This window comes from Marmota monax, unplaced genomic scaffold (assembly GCF_021218885.2).
Source record: "Marmota monax isolate L192 unplaced genomic scaffold, Marmota_monax_Labrador192_F-V1.1 WCK01_AAM20220418_F8-fsc00080, whole genome shotgun sequence".
Lineage (NCBI taxonomy): Eukaryota > Metazoa > Chordata > Mammalia > Rodentia > Sciuridae > Marmota > Marmota monax.
This window is the reverse complement of record NW_026694750.1, coordinates 8,507,143-8,524,127: the sequence shown is the minus strand read 5'-3', so window position 1 is coordinate 8,524,127 and position 16,985 is coordinate 8,507,143. Positions and strand designations below refer to the sequence as shown.

Below are 16,985 nucleotides of genomic sequence, written 5' to 3'. Positions count from 1 at the left end.
GATGCAGAGAGGACAGGCCTGGCACAGTCTTGGGCCCTCAGAGGCTGAGGAACTGTGGAAGTGAATTGGATCACAGAACTCGCAAGCCAACAGCCCCGTGATTCCCAGGTATAATGTCCACCTCAGAAACTGGTCCCCTTGACCTCATTCTCACTTGTCCTCTGAATACAGTACTGATCTCAGAGAGGGCCACGTCTGTGTCATATGCGGGTAACCCAGGTTGGTCTGGGAAGGCCCCAGATTGGGCTCTGCTCACCTGCTCCCCTCCCTACCTCACCTGTGATGACTCTTCCTCCTCTGGTCCTGGGCCCCTGCCCACAACCCTATCAGGCCTGGCAGGCCCCACCAAATTGTAGAGCCAAGCCCTCCCCCTGCCCTCTCACCCTAGTTTGTGGGTCAACAGGCACCACTCACGCCCCCCTCCCACTCAGCATAGCGAGGCAGGATGGGGACAGGACTGGTTCTGTGCCCATGCTAGAACCTGGGAGGATCTGCACCCCATGGGGACAAGCCTACTGTACCCCACCCCCCGAGTTGGAGAGGAAGCACATCTCGGTCCACTTGGTCCTGTATAGTCAGGACAGATCCTGGTTGGATTTTTCTGTGGCCTCCCTTCTTCCCTCCCTCTTCCTACCAGCCTCGGCCAGATGCAGATGCCCACTGGCCTACTGGGTACCCCACTCCACCATCAGACCCTGCCTCAGACTGGTGGGAGCCACTGCAGCTAGGGAGCCCCCCACTGGAGGTTTCTACCTGATAGACTCTTGGCAGCCTGGTGGGAGGACAGGGGATTAAAAGTATGATTAAGAGTCCCCAAAAGGACAAACGGGGCCCTTCACCCCTGTGGCTTTGAAGCTGGACCTTGGCACTGCCCTTGCCCCCAGCTCTGCTATTGCCCATCTGGGGCTGTTGGACAGCACCTGGGTTCAGGATGTGGGTCAGCATTGTGGGCAGCCCAGGTAGGGGCGGGAAGGCACCTCTGGGTTCCGTCCCTCTTCCTCTGCAGTGTCAGTACTATGCAGGGACATGGAACCTTTGCCTGCCTTTTTCCTGTGGCCTTGCCTGCTGTCCTAGACTGGCCCCAGGCGTCACCATGTAGCACCTCCTCCTGCAGAAAGCCCTCCTTGGTTCCAACCCACTGGCCCCCTTAGTGGGAACTTCCCAAGGTCTGCCAGCGTGGGAGGGAGCTCAGGCACCAAGCCCAGAAACCCCTTCTTCCCCACAGGGAAGGTGGCACCGGAGTGTACTGCTGGACCACCCTGGAGCAGCCCCTTGAGCTCTTGGTCCCTCTGAACTGAAGTGTATGCTCTGGGGAGCCATCAGGTTCAGAACAGAGCTGCCGATGGGTTCACGCCTGGGCAGAATCCACAGGGCGGCAGGTCAACACTGGAGTGTACAGGGGGACACTTGTTCCTCACACATGCCACAAGCTCCGGTGACGTACAGAGGGGCAGTCATGGAGGCACAATGGCATTGGGGTGGGCCTCTCAGGCAGTGTGGATGCCTGTATCCATGGGGCACACCTGCTGGCTGGGGGACTGCTTTGCAGGACTCTTGGTGCTTCCCAACAGCCGAAAGGCCGATGACCAGCAGTAGGCAGGTCCAGCTGGAAGTTCTGAGAACACAGCCATCTGCCATGGGGCCAGGGGTGGGGAGAAGGGAGGACTCTGCGCATGTTGCAAAGGTGTGACCAGAGAGTGCTGATGGATCGCTGCTGGGGTTGAGGCCCAGGCAGTGGGTGCACAGTGGCTGCTTTGCTGAGAGGGAAGATGGAGAACAGGAGACAAATCCTGCAAATATTGCGGAAGATGCTGCTATCTTTACAAATGGAGATGCTGAGGTGTCTGTGAGCTTGCAGCTCCATGCAGGGCTAGGGCTGGAGGGTGAGTGGCAGGTGGACTCAGTGGGACCCCACCCCACATGAGGAGCAAAGCACCATGGCCAGGCCCCCGGAGGTGGGAGAGAAGCATGGACTCCCCAGGAAGAGCAGGACCTGGGGCCAGGGGTGGGGAGGAGCCTGGAAGGAGGCTCAGTGAGGTTGGGGAGCGGGAGGCAAGGCCAAGGACATCTGGAGGGACACAGAGGGTCTGCGGAAGAGCCTCCCTGCCTGCACCTACTTGGAGGCTCATGTTCAGTGGACAGTGGACGGCAGCACAGGCTCTGACAGGAGGCCTGCCACGTCTGGGCCTGCTGCGGCTCCTCCCTCCCAGCACTTGCCTCTGTCCTGCTGTGCCCTGTAGTCAGCGAACTGGTGGCCTCTGGCTTTCTCAATGGCTCCTGCCAGCTGCTTGCTTCCACCCACCCATCCACCCATCCACCCATCCACTGACAGCCCTCTGCCACCCACCGCCTGCCATTCTTAGTCACTCACTTCTTCTTTTAGTAGAGCCTTAAGGTTACCCGTGGTAGTTGGGTTTATATCAACAAACTCCTACACGCACGGAATTCGATTCCAGTTCCTGATCCCCCTTTTCCCTCCTGTCCTCCCTGCCCTCTCCCTCCTCTGCTCTGCTAGACTTCCTTCACTTACATTAATTTGTATTTGGTTCTTTATCTTATCCTCTCCTTTGTTTTACTCTGGCTTCCACAAAGGAGAGAAAACATTTGACCTTTGGGTTTCTGAGTTTTGCCAATTTCAGTTTGTGTAATATTCTCCATTTCCATCCATTTACTGGCAAATGCCATACTTGTATTCTTTTTTTATGGTTGAGTAGAACTCCATTGTGTGTGTGTGTGTATCACGTATCACATTTCCTTTTTTGAAGATTTATTTTTTAGTTGTAGTTGGACACAGTACCTTTATTTATTTATTTTTATGTGGTGCTGAGGATTGAACCCAGGGCCTCGCACATGCTTGGTGAGCACTCTACCGCTGAGCCACAATCCCAGCCCACAGTTTCTTAATCCATTATCTATTGACAGGCATCTGGGTCAATGTCATAATTTACCTATTGTGAGTTGTGCTGCTATGAATGTTGATGGTAATTCACTTCTTTTTTTTCAAATATTTATTTTTTTAGTTGTTTAGGTGGACACAATAACTTTATTTTATTTTTATGTGGTGTTGAGGATCGAACCCAGCACCTGGCGCATGCCAGGCGAGTGCGCTACCGCTTAAGCCATATCCCCAGCCCAGGTCATTCACTTCTTGATTCGAACGTGATTATTTTCTGATCCCAGGCACTGTTTTCAGCCGTGGAATACGGCAGCACACAGAGTGGCACTTATGGAACTTGATTTTTGAGTAGGAGACATTCAGCAGGCTACTCAGTGTGGTGCCTGTGATGGGGGCTGAACAGGAAGTCCACAAGCCAGAAGGGCACAGCAGCTGCCGGCCTCTGTCAGCCACCCAGGGCAGCACACCCCAGAGCTGGGCAAAGCCTTCCTTCCTGCAGCCAGGAAGCTGAAGTCTTCCAAGACCAAGGGGCTAGTGGGGTGGCTCTAGGGGGTCTGAACAAGGGCTCATGTTTGTGGCAGGCCCCAGCTCCACCCTGAGAAGCTGGGTCATGTGGAAGGTGCTTCTGATGGCCGTCCTGTGGACGCACTGGAAGGGCCTCCCTCGCCCACCTGGCCCCCGCCTCCTTCCTCATCATGGCCCATCGCCAGCTTTGAGCGTGGGGAGGCCCCCTTGGCAACTGTGGGTGTTAGCTGCAGAGATGATGCAGGGGCTGGGGCAGGACTGGTCTGCAGTCTCCAGCTTACTGCCCCCATTCCAGGTGGTCTCACCCCAACACCAGTGGGGCGGAGGCAGAGATGCTGCTTCTGTCCCAGGGCCCCACGGGAGCTTCCCAGGCAGGCCCAGCAAGAGCAGCCCAGGGGACTTCACGCTGTCTGCAGGAGGGTGGGCCTGGCCAGGCAAGGGTTCTCAACACCTTAGGATGCTCCCAGAGGGTAGTGGGCAGTAGCTGAGGGAAACTGGGTGCTGTGGGGCAGCTGCTGTGCCTCTGTTGGGGTGGCTCAGGGAGGTAAGGCAGAGCTGGTCCCACTGCCTGCCCTCTGGGGGCCAGCTCCTGGGGACTGTGTGGGAGGAGTTGTGACCAGCAGAGTAGACAGCTGGACCCATGTCTGCCTGGACTAGGAGGCATCAGTCTGTGAGGAGAAGTGGCCGCTGGGGCTCTAACAGGCTTCAGGTCTGCCTAGGTTCTCTCCTAAGCCTGAGGCAGCAGGCTCACTTTGAAAAGAGAGAATTTCTTCCCCAGAGCTCCCCAACTGTACGGTGGCACCTGGGACCCTGACTTGAGCACATAGGGGGTGGGTAAGGGACTGAGCCTGGTTGGGCGCTCCTGGGCAGGACCACTGGCGGTGGGCTGCCCCAGCCTTGGCCTCCAGGTTAAGGAACTTGGGCCTGGGGTCCCAAAGCCTAGTCCTGGGCAGGGGGTGGGAGGAGGTGCCCACACTGACTGGACAAGAGCTGCAGTGGGGAGGGTCCTGGCCCCATCTGTTTCTGGCAGGAAAAGCCCAGAGACTGTCCCGGAGGCTGAGTGAAGACGGGAGGCGGGGGATGGTGGGAGCCAGGCTCCCTTCCCATAGCTGCCCTGAACCTGCCCTCCAGGTGGCACAAGGAGGGAGCCACATCATGAGCCAGAACGTGGGTGACGCCTGTGACCTGTATAGGGAGAGAAGTCCGCCACGCTGGCTGAGCTGGGGCAGCACGGCACGGGCCAGTGTGGGAGGCTGCTTCATGATCACAGCAGGGCCCACTGGGCTGCCAGGACCCCACGTCAGAGTGATGAGCCTGGGCTGATGGCACCTGTATGTGTATGCAAGTGTGTGAGTCGGCTGGGTACCGCCTCTCACCTACTCTTCAGTCACCCGGGGGGCACTGGCCGCCAAACTGAGAGTGTCGGCAGCCCTGCCCCCGTGTGCTATGAGGCCCGTGTCCCCCAAGTCCAAAGCACAAGTGCAGGGGTGAGAGAGCAGGGGACTGGGCCCTGATGCCACCACTACCCTCCTGGCTAGTGACTGGGGTGAGCCAGCTCCTGCAGTCTGTTTCCCCACTACAGGAAGCTGGTTGTGCCAGGGACCTGGTGGGCTGGTCTGGGAGGCCGCTCTGCTTCTTGTGGCTGAGGACCAGGCTGCCACCTGGTGGCCACCCCGCACCCTGCTCAACACAGCTGTCTCGTCTTTTAGCACTCCTGGGGGAAGAGAGAGGGTCAGAGGGTTGGGCCCGCTAGTTCCAAGGCCGTTGGGCCTGAGGTCTGATGTTGTCTGTCTCTGTCTCCATATGTGTTTCTGAAGTGTCAGCTTCATACGAGTCTCTCCCAGGCTAGGGCCTCCAACCTCATCTGAGCTTCACCCTGGGCCAGGTGGTACCACAGGCACCTGTCTGGCAAGGAGGCTGAGAAGCCGCTGATGGAGAAGGGGCATCCGGGCAGCTTCCTGGTACAGGAGAATCAGAGCGACCCTGGGCAGTTTGTGCTCACAGGGCTGACTCAGGAGCCAGAGGAGGCACCGGGCACCGACCGCAGCCACGCATCACCTACGTTCTGGTCTGCTTCCAAGCGGGAGGCGGCATGAGAGGGCTGTGACTCTGGGAAGGGCGGGCTTCACAGCCAGGCCCCTCACTGCCACCCCACAAACTGATGGGAAGTATGGCGGGAGGTAGGGAGCAGTTCTACATCCTGAGAGACCTGGTGGGACACTACAGGAAGGCGTCTCCAACCCCTTGGAGGAGAAGTCGGGGCCGTCACGCAGCTCAAGCAGGTAGGCTGCGGCATGAGCCCGGGGGCCCAAGGGATGCCAGCACTGACCCCTCCACGAAAGGGGCAAGGGGTAAGACTTCCTGCAGGCTTGCCCTGGGAATCTGAAGGACCAAGAGAAGGGAGGAATAGGCAAGGCCCCTGGCACATGGCCCCAGTGTCCTCTCCAGAATGAGGGTCCTAGGCCTGGTCAGGGCATGGTGGCCACCTTGGTGAAGGGTGCTGGGGGCTCTGCTAACCTCAGCTCGGGCCTCTGCCTGGAAGCCCCACAAGGCCACAAGAATCAGAGCCAAGAGTCGCGTGCAGAAGCTCACCCAGGCTGCAGATGCCCGTGGGAAGACAAGCAGGGCCTCTGCGAGGAGTCTGAGGTGCTCCCTTCCTGCTGCCTACCTCTGACTCCATCCTCCAGGGCTGGGGCGGGGTGGTGGCATTGAGGGCTCTGCAGAGGGACAGGGCCACAGCTGAAGCCTCCATTCTCCCAGGTGTTGCAACAGCAGGAATGCTGGCTCCTATAACCCTGGAAGAAGGGACAGAGGCCAGAGAACAAGCCCGATGACCTCTGCAAGAACATCGTTTCCCGTGAGGCAAGTGCTTCACTGCCATGGGCATATGGAGACCACCTGGCAGGGGTCCTGGGGGAGGCAGGGAGTGCCCACCACCAGATTTGGCTCCCTCTCACACACAAGGCCCCAGACTTCACCACCTCTGCTCATCACAGGTCAGTGGGCAAGGAGACAGGGTGGTGCCCCTGAGCTTCCCACCTCTCCAGGAGACCTGAATGGCCTCTTTCCCTTCCCAGTTGATACCACCCATGTCACCCTGCATGACGTGGACACCAGCCTGCCTGGAGCCGACTACATCAATGCTAACTGCATCAGGTGGGTGTGTGAGGGAGCAGGTAGGTGTGCATGACATCCTGCCCTCAAGTCCTGTCTGGATCGCACAGGAGATCCTGACCTGTATCTGCCCCTCCAGTCATCCGGGCTCCATCTTAGGCACCAGAGACCATGCTGGGAGGTCCAAGGGGTGGAGAGCAAAGTGTGGACCCTGGCAAGGCTGAAAGCCAGCCAGCAGGGTCTTCAGAGCAAGCTGGACTGAGTGTGACTCCTAAGCCCTCCCCTGGCCTTAAGTGTGAGGAACCAGGAACTACCTAGGCTCTTTTGCACACTTGCATAAACTTAGATCTGTCCTCTCAGCTTTAATTTTGACATTCACCCCCTTTCAGAGTGACCCAGAGGAGAAATCAGACTTGGGAGTGGGCAAAGTGTACATTGCTACACAGGGCTCCCTGCAGACCTCGGCAGCTGCCTTCTGGGGCATGATGTACCAAGAGGACACACATGTCACTGTCATGACCATCAGACAGGTGGAGCAAGAGCGGATAGGAGCCTGGAGTCCTACCTGTACTGTGAGGTCCAGGCTTGCCTCTTAACTGGTCAAGGAAGCACCTCCTCCTCCGGGACAAAAAGCTGTGGGGCACTGGGGCGGAGGGAGGAAAAAGAGCCCATGACTGCACCTGTATGCGTGTGCTTGCAAGGCGAGGCGGCACAGGCTGACCTCCTTCAGAACAAGTGTTTCTGGTACTGGCCAGAGCTTCAGGGCCACCAAGAGTTAGGCCATATATGTGTGTGCAACAGGGCTACTATGCACCGAAGCTACAAGTGGGGCGGCCAGACCAGGTGAGTGTGGTGGGCAGTGGAATGTGTGTGGCTCTAGGTCAGAGGGCCAGGGTGTCCCCAGGTCCATGCTGAGGGAGAGGAGGTCCTGAGCTGAGAAACCCACTGGTTTTGGTGGCTTCTGTTCTCCTGAACCTGGTTCACAGACTGGGCTCTGCTCACAGAGGGCCTGGCCCTGGCTCCAGGTGGCGCATGCTCACATCTGCCTCCCCAGGTCTCTGCCTGGCTCCTGTCAGCAGCTGTCTTCTCTGGGTGCCATTGGTGCCTATTCCTGCCCCAGGCACAGATCCTTCCCCCTTCCCAGCAGCACAGGGCTCTGATCTGAGCAACCACCTCTTTGTGGGAGGGTCCTGCGAATTCCTCAGGCAGGAGGCTGGCTCTGCCTAAACGAAACCCCCTGTCCCCACTCCTGCCCTGCTCCTTCTTTCCTTCCCTTTCTGTTCCACCCCCATTTTCCTTTCCTTCCTCCCCTCCTGCCTGGCCGTGGCCTGTCTCCAGCCCCTCCACCTTCTCCCAGCTCACCCCCTTTGCCCCTCCCACCGAGGGGTCCTAACAGGACCCTCTCACCCTGGTGGCCCTACCTGGGAGCTGCGGCTCACATTCTCCAAACCAGACCTGCCCCTCCCAGGAGGAGCCACCGCGCACAATGAAGCACTTTCAGTACTTGACCTGGATGAGGTGAACCCTGCCAGGCGCAGGGCTCATCGTGGTGCCTTGCAGGTGCCACCAGGGGTGGGACGGCAGGGAGCAATAGGAGACTGGACCTCTGGACCAGGGCTTCGCTCCTTGCATTCATTAAGAGGTCGCCTGGTTTGACCCCAGCGCGGGCATCAGACGCAAGGGCACCATCATTGTGTTTGACTTTCTGGCGGACCTCATCCGCAAATTTGGTGAGCAGTTCCGGCCCCTCCCCTCCCGGAGGCCACGCCCCATAGAAGCCACACCCTCTCCCGTTGCCCCTCCCCCCGGCTCCATTCTCCCTCCTCCTGACCTGATGGCCCCGCCCTCCCACGGGCCTCGCCCCTCCAGCCCTGCCCTCCCAGCTAGCCCCACCCAGAGCCCACCCTACGACTCCGCCCCCTTGGCCTCTGACCCCTCCAGCCGCCTCTGCTTGCCAGCTGCCCTGAACGCCGTTGTCCCTAGGGCTGGACGAACCAGCTGGTGCGGCAGCCGCGCTGGCGGATGGTGCAAACCGAGGCGAGGCGCAGTCCCAGTTCGTGTACCTAGCGCCACAGCGCTACATCCGAGGCGAGCAGCTGCGCTTGCGCGAGCAGGTGGGGGCGGGGCGGGGCGGGGACTGCGTGGGCCCCCAGCGGAGCGCGAGTCCTAGCCGAGGACTGGAAGCTCGGCCTCAGTCCCCGACCTGCGCAGTCCCGGTCGCCCGCGGCGTGAGTTGGCTGACGGTCTGGGGTGCAGGCGAATCCCACCCGTTTTGGGTGGGATCTCGTGGGAGCCAGCTGACCTGCTTCTCCGCCCGCAGGCCTCTATGAGAGCCTGCAGAGCCTGGGGGCTGAGGGGCCTCTGCCACCCTCCACCCACGCCTCCCTGTCTGTGCCCTGGGGTAGGGCTGGAGCCCTTAGAAGCTGTTGGCTCCTTCAGGAGGCTGCTTCAGGGCCTGAGATATTCAGGTGTTGGAGTGGGGGGGTGGGGGCTGGAGTCCACCTCTCAGACTTGCGTGCCAGACCTGGACCCGACTGATAGGAGAACAGTCTTGAGATCCAGTGTCCTTGGCCTTGTGAGGACTGCAGAGCTGACAGTGACCACATGTGAACCTGAATGTGCCTCAAGTCCAGCCACTCCATGTTGGCCTGTGTGTGAAGTGAGCAACAGGGACAGTCCATGCCTGACATGACTGCAACCATCGGTATTAGTATCCTGCTGACCTGTGTGCCCTGCCCATCTCAGGGCAGCAGGCCTGGCCTCCTCACCACCATGCCTGTGCAATAAGGCCTGTGGAATGAGAGCCTGTAGAGATGCTCATGTGACCATGTGTGCAGACTCACGTGCCTGGCCCTGCTGGTGGTGAGGTGACTCTACATATGCGTGACTGTGCGTGACAGGGTGTGACACCCCGGCCTGTGTCCATGGAGGCACCCTTCCTTCTCACAGCTACCTGTGGCATCAGGGCATCTCTAGTAAAGCTGGTTTTAGTTCTGTTTTTAGGCTGATCCCTGGCCCCCCCTAGTCCCGGGCCAGGGGTGTATATGGTCCCCAGGACTGGACCCAGATTCTACAGGGTCTCTCTCTCTCTGCCCCGTCAGAGGCCCTGCTGGTAGGAGCAGGAAGGATCTGGGCCTCGGGGCAGGTCTGGGCCTTCCTGGTCTCACTTACCTTGTGGTACAGGATTCCTGGGGCCATGGCAGAACCTGGGTGGGGTGGGGTGGGCAGGATGCCCAGCCCACAAAGCTGCATGCACTTGCTCCAGCAGGTGGGCTAGCTCAGGAGGGCTGAGGGTCTACCAGAGGGACCCAAGGTCTAGATCATCAGGCCACCACTGCTTGTCACCACCTCTGCTTCAGGGACCCTGGGGCCTTGGTTTCCACAGGGGTCTTGGGTCCTGTGGTTCCCTAAACAGCTCTCCTGGTGGGGCTGGGGGTCCACAACTTCCTGGGGGTAGGCAGGGATGGCCATGGTGGGAGATGGGGAAAGAGAAGCCCCCTTAGAGCCACTGGGTGCTGGGCCAGGCTGAGGCTCCAACCTGCTGGGGTGCCCTGGGACTGTCCCTGTTTCCCTAGGGGAACCTCATGGTACTGGAGCTGGCCCCCTAGTCCTTGGTCCCACCCACGATCCAGTGGGGAACCTGGACAGAGGCTAGGCTGGTGGAACAGGGGGCTTTCTGGAGGGGTGGGGACTGAGTGGCGGCGGGGACACAGAGTGAGAACGTTTTACCAAACATGGATATAAAAACGTTTTATTTTAAAATGTACTATCTGCAAGCATAGAAGGGCATCTGGGCAGTTTCTGCAGTGGCCTGGGCAGAGGGCCTGGCCTGCCTCTGCTCTCTGATCCCTCCACAGAAGGGGCCAGCCCTGCCTAGAGAGAGCCCTGGGAAGGCCCTGGTGAAATGGCCTCAAAGACAGTAAGCCCTCCATGCATTGCAGTGTGTGGAGGAGGCCAGCACCTCCTGGGTCCCTTCCACCACCTGTGTGACAGGGGAAGGGATAGCGTCTAGGGCCTGTCGGAGCCAATCAATCTTAGAGACCTTGGGCACCCTTTGTCCATCTCATGAGGACCCTCAGTGGGGTCCTAGGGGATAAATTTCCAGTAGCTGCTGTGCCCCTGACCCCGGCGGATCGGAGGCCTGGCCATAGGCTGGTGACCCTAGTTGCTAGCCAGGGGCTCAAGGGAGAAGGCAGTGGCAGCAGTGCTGGAGGCGGTAGGTGGCCGGGGAAGGCAGCGCAGGTTCCCAGTCTTGAGCGCGCACTGCACGGGCCAGAGCACCATGCAGAACAGCACCAGCAGCAGGACAGAGACCAATGCCAAGCGCCGCCAGTCCCTGCAGCCTGCCCAGCAGCGGGCCAGGCGGCTCCGGCGTGGGGCCAGGTCTGGGACAGGCACAGGTGGGGTAGGTTCAGCAGGCTTGCTCAGGCCCACATCCACACACACAAAGCTGGGTGCCTCACGGCCAGGTGTGGCAGGCAGTGGGCGGCAGCACAGCTTGGTGCCCTCTAGCCACACTGGCTCCTCTCGTTGCAGGTGGGCGGGCATCTTGGCCTGCAGCTGGCGGCTGGTACGCAGGGCAGGGGCCCCAGCAGCTGGCACAGCTGTGGGCTTCCGGCAGAATGGGCAAGGCACAGCCTCACTGCCGGAGCCCGTGGGCTGGGCGGCCGCTAGCCGGGCCAGGCACTCCAGGCAGAAGACATGGGTGCAGGACAGTTCCTTTGGTGTCTTGAAGATGTTGTCATAACCTGAGAAGCAGATGGAGCACTCGAGCGGGGAGGCCACCTTCTCTGAACCAGGGGTGCCGGGTGACCTGGGTGTCGAGACTGTGGGGCTGCTCCGGCAGTGGGGTGGTACCACCGTGTGCCATACCTGCTGGCCTGTTGACATGGTGCTGGGCTGTGGAACAGAGGCTGCTGTGAGTGTCCCCTGCCCATCCTATGAGGTCAGTCTTGTCCAGCATCAGCCCCCAGATTCCAGGGAACACACTGTCCACTTGTGGGGACCTCTAAAGTTTCTGTGCCCCTGGAGCTCTTTCACCCCAGCTATCACCTACCCTCCCCTACTTGTCCCAGGGCTGGGTGTCCAGCGGGCCCCAGGCCTAGATGGCCCAGAGGGTGCTGGGGTGCATCTCATGGCTCAGTGGACACCTTCTGCCCCCTGCCTCTACTTATGATGGCAGTGGTCTGTGATGGCTCCTGCAACATCCCATCTTTGGGGGTACGGGCCCTGTGGGAAAGGCAGCTTGAGGGTGGGTAGCTCAACCAGGTTGACTCAACCCGGAGCCTGCAGGATGGGGGCCCTGGGCTTGTGGGCTGCCTGTAGGCGGCTGAAGTGATGTGAAACTACATGCAGTGGGCGCCTGGGTTGGTCGGCACGTGCGGGAGTTGTAAGTGGCCAAGTAGAGTGGGTGGGGGTCTCTGAGTCTGAGGGCAGCGGAGCCATGTGATGGTGGGAAGACTGGGAAGGCCTGCGTGAAATTCCAAGGAAGGGCTTTCCCAGCTGCACCCTGGACACTTTGGGGCCCACTTGTCTGGCTGGTGACCAGGGTCTTGTGCCCTTGACCAGGGATTGGAAATGCCCCCCGGCTAGGGTGAAGCAGGCTTCAGCCATCCTCTCTGTGCCCCTGAATGTCAGGTCATGGCTGCCCCTTGAAGAGGAAGCAGGATGTTGAAGGGTCCAGGGCCTTCTCTTCCATGGCCATTTCTACTTCCCTGATGGGCTCAGAAGACCCCGCTGACCAGACACCTGCCCTGCCCTGCCTGCTGCCCCTCCCCAGCCACAGGGTCCTGCCTAGAGGACAGACAAGTGACAATGCCTTTCATCTCAAAGGCTCTGGTCCCAGGACCATGGAGCCAGGAGGCCTCACTAGAGGTGGCCCCTTGCCTTCCTGGCCCTGATCTAGGCTTACTGGCCAGTCCTGGGGGCAGCTGGAAGGTGCAGGCATTGCTAAATTGTCACTGTGGTCCTGTGAGTCACCTGACATCACCGTGATGTCACGAGGGCCCCAGGCTCCTGGCACGTGATGTCACCACATCTCAGGGATAGCTGTGGCCCTGGCCGAGCCTGGGAGGACCTCGGGACTGCCCTCCCCCACCTTTCTCCCACAGAACTTGCTCCTTGGCACCAGGCCTCACCCTCACAGAGGTGCTCCGCCCTGGGCCTATTCAGGTGAAGGGTGAGGACAGGCTGAGCAGCCTTACCTGGCAGCGGGGGGTCAGTAGCTCCTGGGCATGATCCTCTCCACCGACCACAGAGGGGTTCTGAGCCTCTGGGCTCCCCAGCTCCAATACTGTTTGCTCCCTCTCCTCCAGTCCTGGCTTGGCCTCTGCTCCACCTGGCAGGTGTCTCTCCTGGGGCCAGTGGCCAGCAGCTGTCCTGAGGTACTGGCAAGTGTACCTTGGCTGTCAGGAGTAGAGGATGCGTATGCCTGTCCTGGTGTGGGCTGTCTGGGACAGGTGTGAGTTCTCAAGGCATGAGCTGTGGGCAGGTGCCTTTATACCTCCAGGGTGGCTGGGGGTGTGGCTTGGGCTTCAGGATTGGCTGGCCATCCTCTTTACCTAGCAGGACAGGCATGGCCGCATGGGGATCAGAGGTTCTGCGTCTGGGGCCAGCCCAGGCCTCTGCAGCATGGGGGTCTGTCCACTCTGTTCTAGTTCCGGCTGCCCATGGCTCCTGGGTGGGCCCAAAGCAGGGGAACCCACAAACACCTCACAGTTATAGCCCAGCTTGTCACCTGCACTGCTACCTGCCTCCCCAGAAGCTCCACCCCCTCCCACCCATCCACCTGTGACTATCCTCAGGATTCTCACGCCTAGCACTCTTCTGCCTCTGCCCAGGGCCCCACTCCAGCCCAGCCTCCCTCTGTTGGGGTCCAGGAAGTGAGGTGAGAGGTCAAGGCTAGGCAGGGCCTGAGCAGCAACTTTGAGGATGAAATCAGAGCACGGACATTTGTGACCTGGGTGGTCACAGCAGCTTGTGGGCAAGACGCCTCCCCCGCTCCTGCACTGTGTACCGTGGGGCAGGGACCAGGGGCTGAGGGAGACCCGGGTCCAGCAGAGGATCGCAGCAGCTTGCCTGGCTCTGGCCAGTCAGCATGGGGCTCTAGTCAGCCACAGGGCAAAGGCCCGGGCTGGTGTCAGTGTTCACCTAGGGCTGAGGCTAGAGTGGAGGGAGGGTGAGGGGACCATACCAAAGCCGGATGGGCCAAGCAGGTAGCCAGTGGCACAGACAACCCCCGCGCCAGCTCACCTGAGCGCCCATTGTGAGCGGAGGGAGGTGTACTGCCCACTCCACTCCAGATGACCAACCTGGATCCCTCCAATGGATGTGGGCCCCTCTCCACCCATGTCCCGAGGTTTCCCTGCCTTCTGCCTAAGCACAGTGGTCAATTCACCAGTGATGCTGAACTGGGGATGTGGGCCCTACTGCTAGCAAGAACCCGGGTTCTGCGGTTGGAGCCCACACACAGGCCTGTGGAAAGGGCACAATGTGAGAGGGACCATTCTAGGGCAAGGGATGCCCCTGCTCCTTGGGGGCCCACCCGCCTGCAGGCACCACTGACCACCTCAGTGGACTGGGCATCAGAAGCCCCTGCGGTGTTGCTCCCCCAAATCCTGGTGCTCAAGGACAAGACTCCCAGGGCCTGAGGGAGAGCTGGGGGGTGATGCCTTACCAGAGGGGAACCTGACCTCAGGAAGAGACCTAAGTTTCCCGGTCTGCTCCTGGAGTGGAGAGAAACCTCAGGGCCAGGAAAGGAGATGGGGGCCAGAGAGAGAGGGCCCAGATAGGAAGTAGGGGAACAGAGAGCAGTTGGGGTCCTAGAGAGGGGTGGGGACCAGAAGGAGGTAGTGACTAGAGAGGGACTGGCTCCCTGAGCAGGGTCAGGGGCTCCTGGGGTGCTGTGATCAGCCCCTGGAGCCAGTTCTGCGAGCCAAGTGACTCAGCATCACAAGCCCTCCAGGAAGTAGACTCCTGGCTGCCCTGAAACCTCCTCCCCAGGCTCCTGTGAATATTGCCACTGTGAGGTCACCGGGCTCCTCAGGGGACAGTCAGTACCCAGAGGCGAGTGTGACATAGAGGCCCAAGGAATGCACCAGGCCTTGCTGCAGAGGTGGGGCCAGAATCCCTGCCTTCCCCCACCTGGGCCTGGGGGAGTCCCACCCAGCAGTGAGGGAACTTGGCAGACTGTGTCCAGGGCAGTGGTTGGGGCACACCTGTTACCACGTCACGAGTAGGCAAGCGAGCGAATGGGGTGTGTGCACCAGCACCCTAACAGTGGCCGAGTGAGCACTGTGCATGCATGAAGTGTACGGGTGCGTGTGTGCACACAGGGTCTGCCTCACTCTCTCCGGTCTCCTCTCCCCCTACCCCTCACCCTGGGGGCTCCCTGGGCAAGGCCCTCACTCATCCCTCCCCACCTAATGTGGGTGGCAGATACAGGAGCTGTCCTTGTGCAGGTGAGTCCAGGAGAGCATGGCCTTGAAGGAGCACCCTGAAGCCCATGGTTCACGGCTCTCCCACTTCCAGGGCCATGGGTGAAGCTGGTCTCCCATTTCTGACAATGCTGTACTTGGGGCCAGAGTGGAGAGGCACTCCAGGCCCGGGTGTGCCTGGTGCTGGTCATGCTGCTGACTGCCCACCCTCCCCGAGTTGCTGCACCTGAGGCTGTCTGCATGTCACAGTGGCTCTGCTGGCTCCAGGCTGGGATGCTTTCACGCAGGCCCAGGTATGGATGGAGGCAGAAGCTGGAAGGGGAAGGTAGGCTCTGGGATGGAAGGCACACTTGGGTCTGCCCTTTGCCCCACCTTCTGGGGCTGGCACCAGGCCTGGTCCCCAACCTCTGGAAAGGAGGCAGCCTGGACAGCATTGTCCCTTTTGTACTCAGCAGTGAAACTGCAGTCCCCAAAGATCTCTTGATAGCCCCTGCTCAGAACCCCCATCTGCTGAGCCTGACTGATACACACCCCACTGAGGCTCAGAGCCCAGGCAGCCCCCAGACCCAGGCCCCATCTAACTGTGCACCCACCACCCGACATCACTCTCAGGTCCACCTGAGTCCTAGCTCAGCTGATCCTTCCCTGGTCAGCTTGGGCACCTCCCCCGGTGCTGCCCAGGGAATACTGAATGAGCAGGTAAGGGAATGAAGGGTGGGGGGCTGGGCTCTAGGGAAGAATGTGCCGGGGGCTGTAGTGACCTCTGTTTCCAATTTTGGCCATGGGTGGAGGTGAGGGAGAGGTCCCAGGTCAGCATGAGAGAGAAGGGCCTGGGCAGAGGTTGCTCAGGATGACCAGAGAGGGAGGGGGCCTTCTCTGTCTGCCACAAAATGTCCCTTCCTACCTGCCATCAGGAATCATGTTGGTGGGGCTGGGGTTGTGCCTCAGCGCCTAGCACGTGAGAGGCACCAGGTTTGATCCACAGTACCACATAAAAATAAAGGTATTGTGTCCACCTACAACTAAAAAATATTTTTAAAAATCACGTTGGGGGTCCCTCAGTCTGGCCAAAGCACCTGTCCTGCTGCAGGTACCTCAGGATGGCATGGCCCTGGGGAGGTCCCGGGTGCAAAGAGGCACACTGGGGTCAGACTTCCTCCTGTGGTTCTCGCTGCTCCTCATGTTCTGTCTCCAGGGTGGGGTCCTTTGTTCCCAGAACAAGGTGATGGGGGGTAGGCCTACTGGGGGCCTTGTTCCCAAGCACTTCTCAGGTTGACAGACCTCAGGCTGGGCCTTTCTGAGGCTGGGCGGCAGCAGGTATCTGAAGACACAACCCCCAGTCCATAGTCTGGGCAGAGGGGCTGGGGCAGGGCCAGGACTCGGGGCATTCCAAGTGTTAGGTGCTCTGCCCTCCTCTGGGCAGACTCTCAGTGCCCAGGGGAGGGTCAGTAACTGCCTTGCTCCAGCTTGCCCTCCTTGGCCAGTTCTGCTGCCCATCAGCAAATGCCTCCATGCCCACCAGCCTCCCAAAGAACTGTCCACCTGTGGGCTTGAGGAGGGACTGCTGCCCTGGGCTCAAGTGGCCAGGACACGGAGGTTTCCCCAAGGGTGAGTCAAGCCCATAAGCTGCTATTTGTAGCCTCATCCTGAGGGTTTCTAGGGGTGTGAATGAGGCCTGGCAATCCCTGCCAGGTCTCCATGGCCCTGTCTGCATGCCCCTGCCAGGTCTGGCTCTTCTCCACAACAGCCAGAAGAGATGCCCACATCTTCCCATCTTGGGTCCCAGGAACCTCGGGTGGCCCTCTCCAACAAGGGGATTTGGAGCAAGCTGTCTTTTGGGGGACACCCTGAGAGCTGAAGGGGTGAATTCAGGGGTGGGCCCTTGGCAGGAGCCAGGCAGTCCCCGATTTGAGGCCCCTGACTAGGAACTAGGTAGTAGCACTCCTGGATCCTGCTGTCTCCCTGTCCCCTGCATATGGCAGTGGGGTGGGTGGTACCGGCTTGGAAGGGGGTGG

At 60.1% G+C, this 16,985-nt stretch overlaps 1 protein-coding gene and 1 long non-coding RNA gene across 3 annotated transcripts; both read right to left on the bottom strand.

Annotated features, from left to right (window-relative positions):
* Positions 1-2,760: 2,760 nt before the first annotated feature.
* LOC124079273 (uncharacterized) lies at positions 2,761-8,237 on the bottom strand. The gene is made up of 3 exons (XR_006847235.2): positions 7,957-8,237; positions 7,101-7,178; positions 2,761-6,216 (listed from the first exon to the last, which is right to left on the bottom strand). It is a non-coding gene; the product is annotated as an uncharacterized LOC124079273 (long non-coding RNA).
* A 2,033-nt stretch (positions 8,238-10,270) lies between these two features.
* Positions 10,271-16,916, bottom strand: Rnf223 (ring finger protein 223). 2 transcript variants are annotated; one of them, XM_046424558.2, is made up of 4 exons: positions 15,197-16,916; positions 12,739-12,939; positions 11,408-11,434; positions 10,271-11,283 (listed from the first exon to the last, which is right to left on the bottom strand). In XM_046424558.2, exons 1-4 carry the CDS (start codon positions 15,402-15,404, stop codon positions 10,697-10,699), a joined length of 1,023 nt encoding a protein of 340 aa, XP_046280514.1. In that variant the 5' UTR covers positions 15,405-16,916; the 3' UTR covers positions 10,271-10,696. The 2 variants fall into 2 exon arrangements, with proteins under 2 accessions (XP_046280514.1, XP_046280516.1); XM_046424560.2 differs by having other exon boundaries at positions 10,271-11,434; positions 15,197-15,417.
* Positions 16,917-16,985: the final 69 nt, after the last annotated feature.

Bases quoted from the DNA above. Each gene is read 5' to 3' on its own strand.
- Rnf223 (XM_046424558.2), bottom strand. From the start codon at position 15,404: ATGCTGTCCAGGCTGCCTCCTTTCCAGAGGTTGGGGACCAGGCCTGGT. The intron at 11,435-12,738 runs GTAAGGCTGCTC...TCTGTTCCACAG, and splicing joins TACTGACCCCCCGCTGCCAG to CCCAGCACCATGTCAACAGG. The intron at 11,284-11,407 runs GTATGGCACACG...TCTGCTTCTCAG, and splicing joins CCATGTCAACAGGCCAGCAG to GTTATGACAACATCTTCAAG.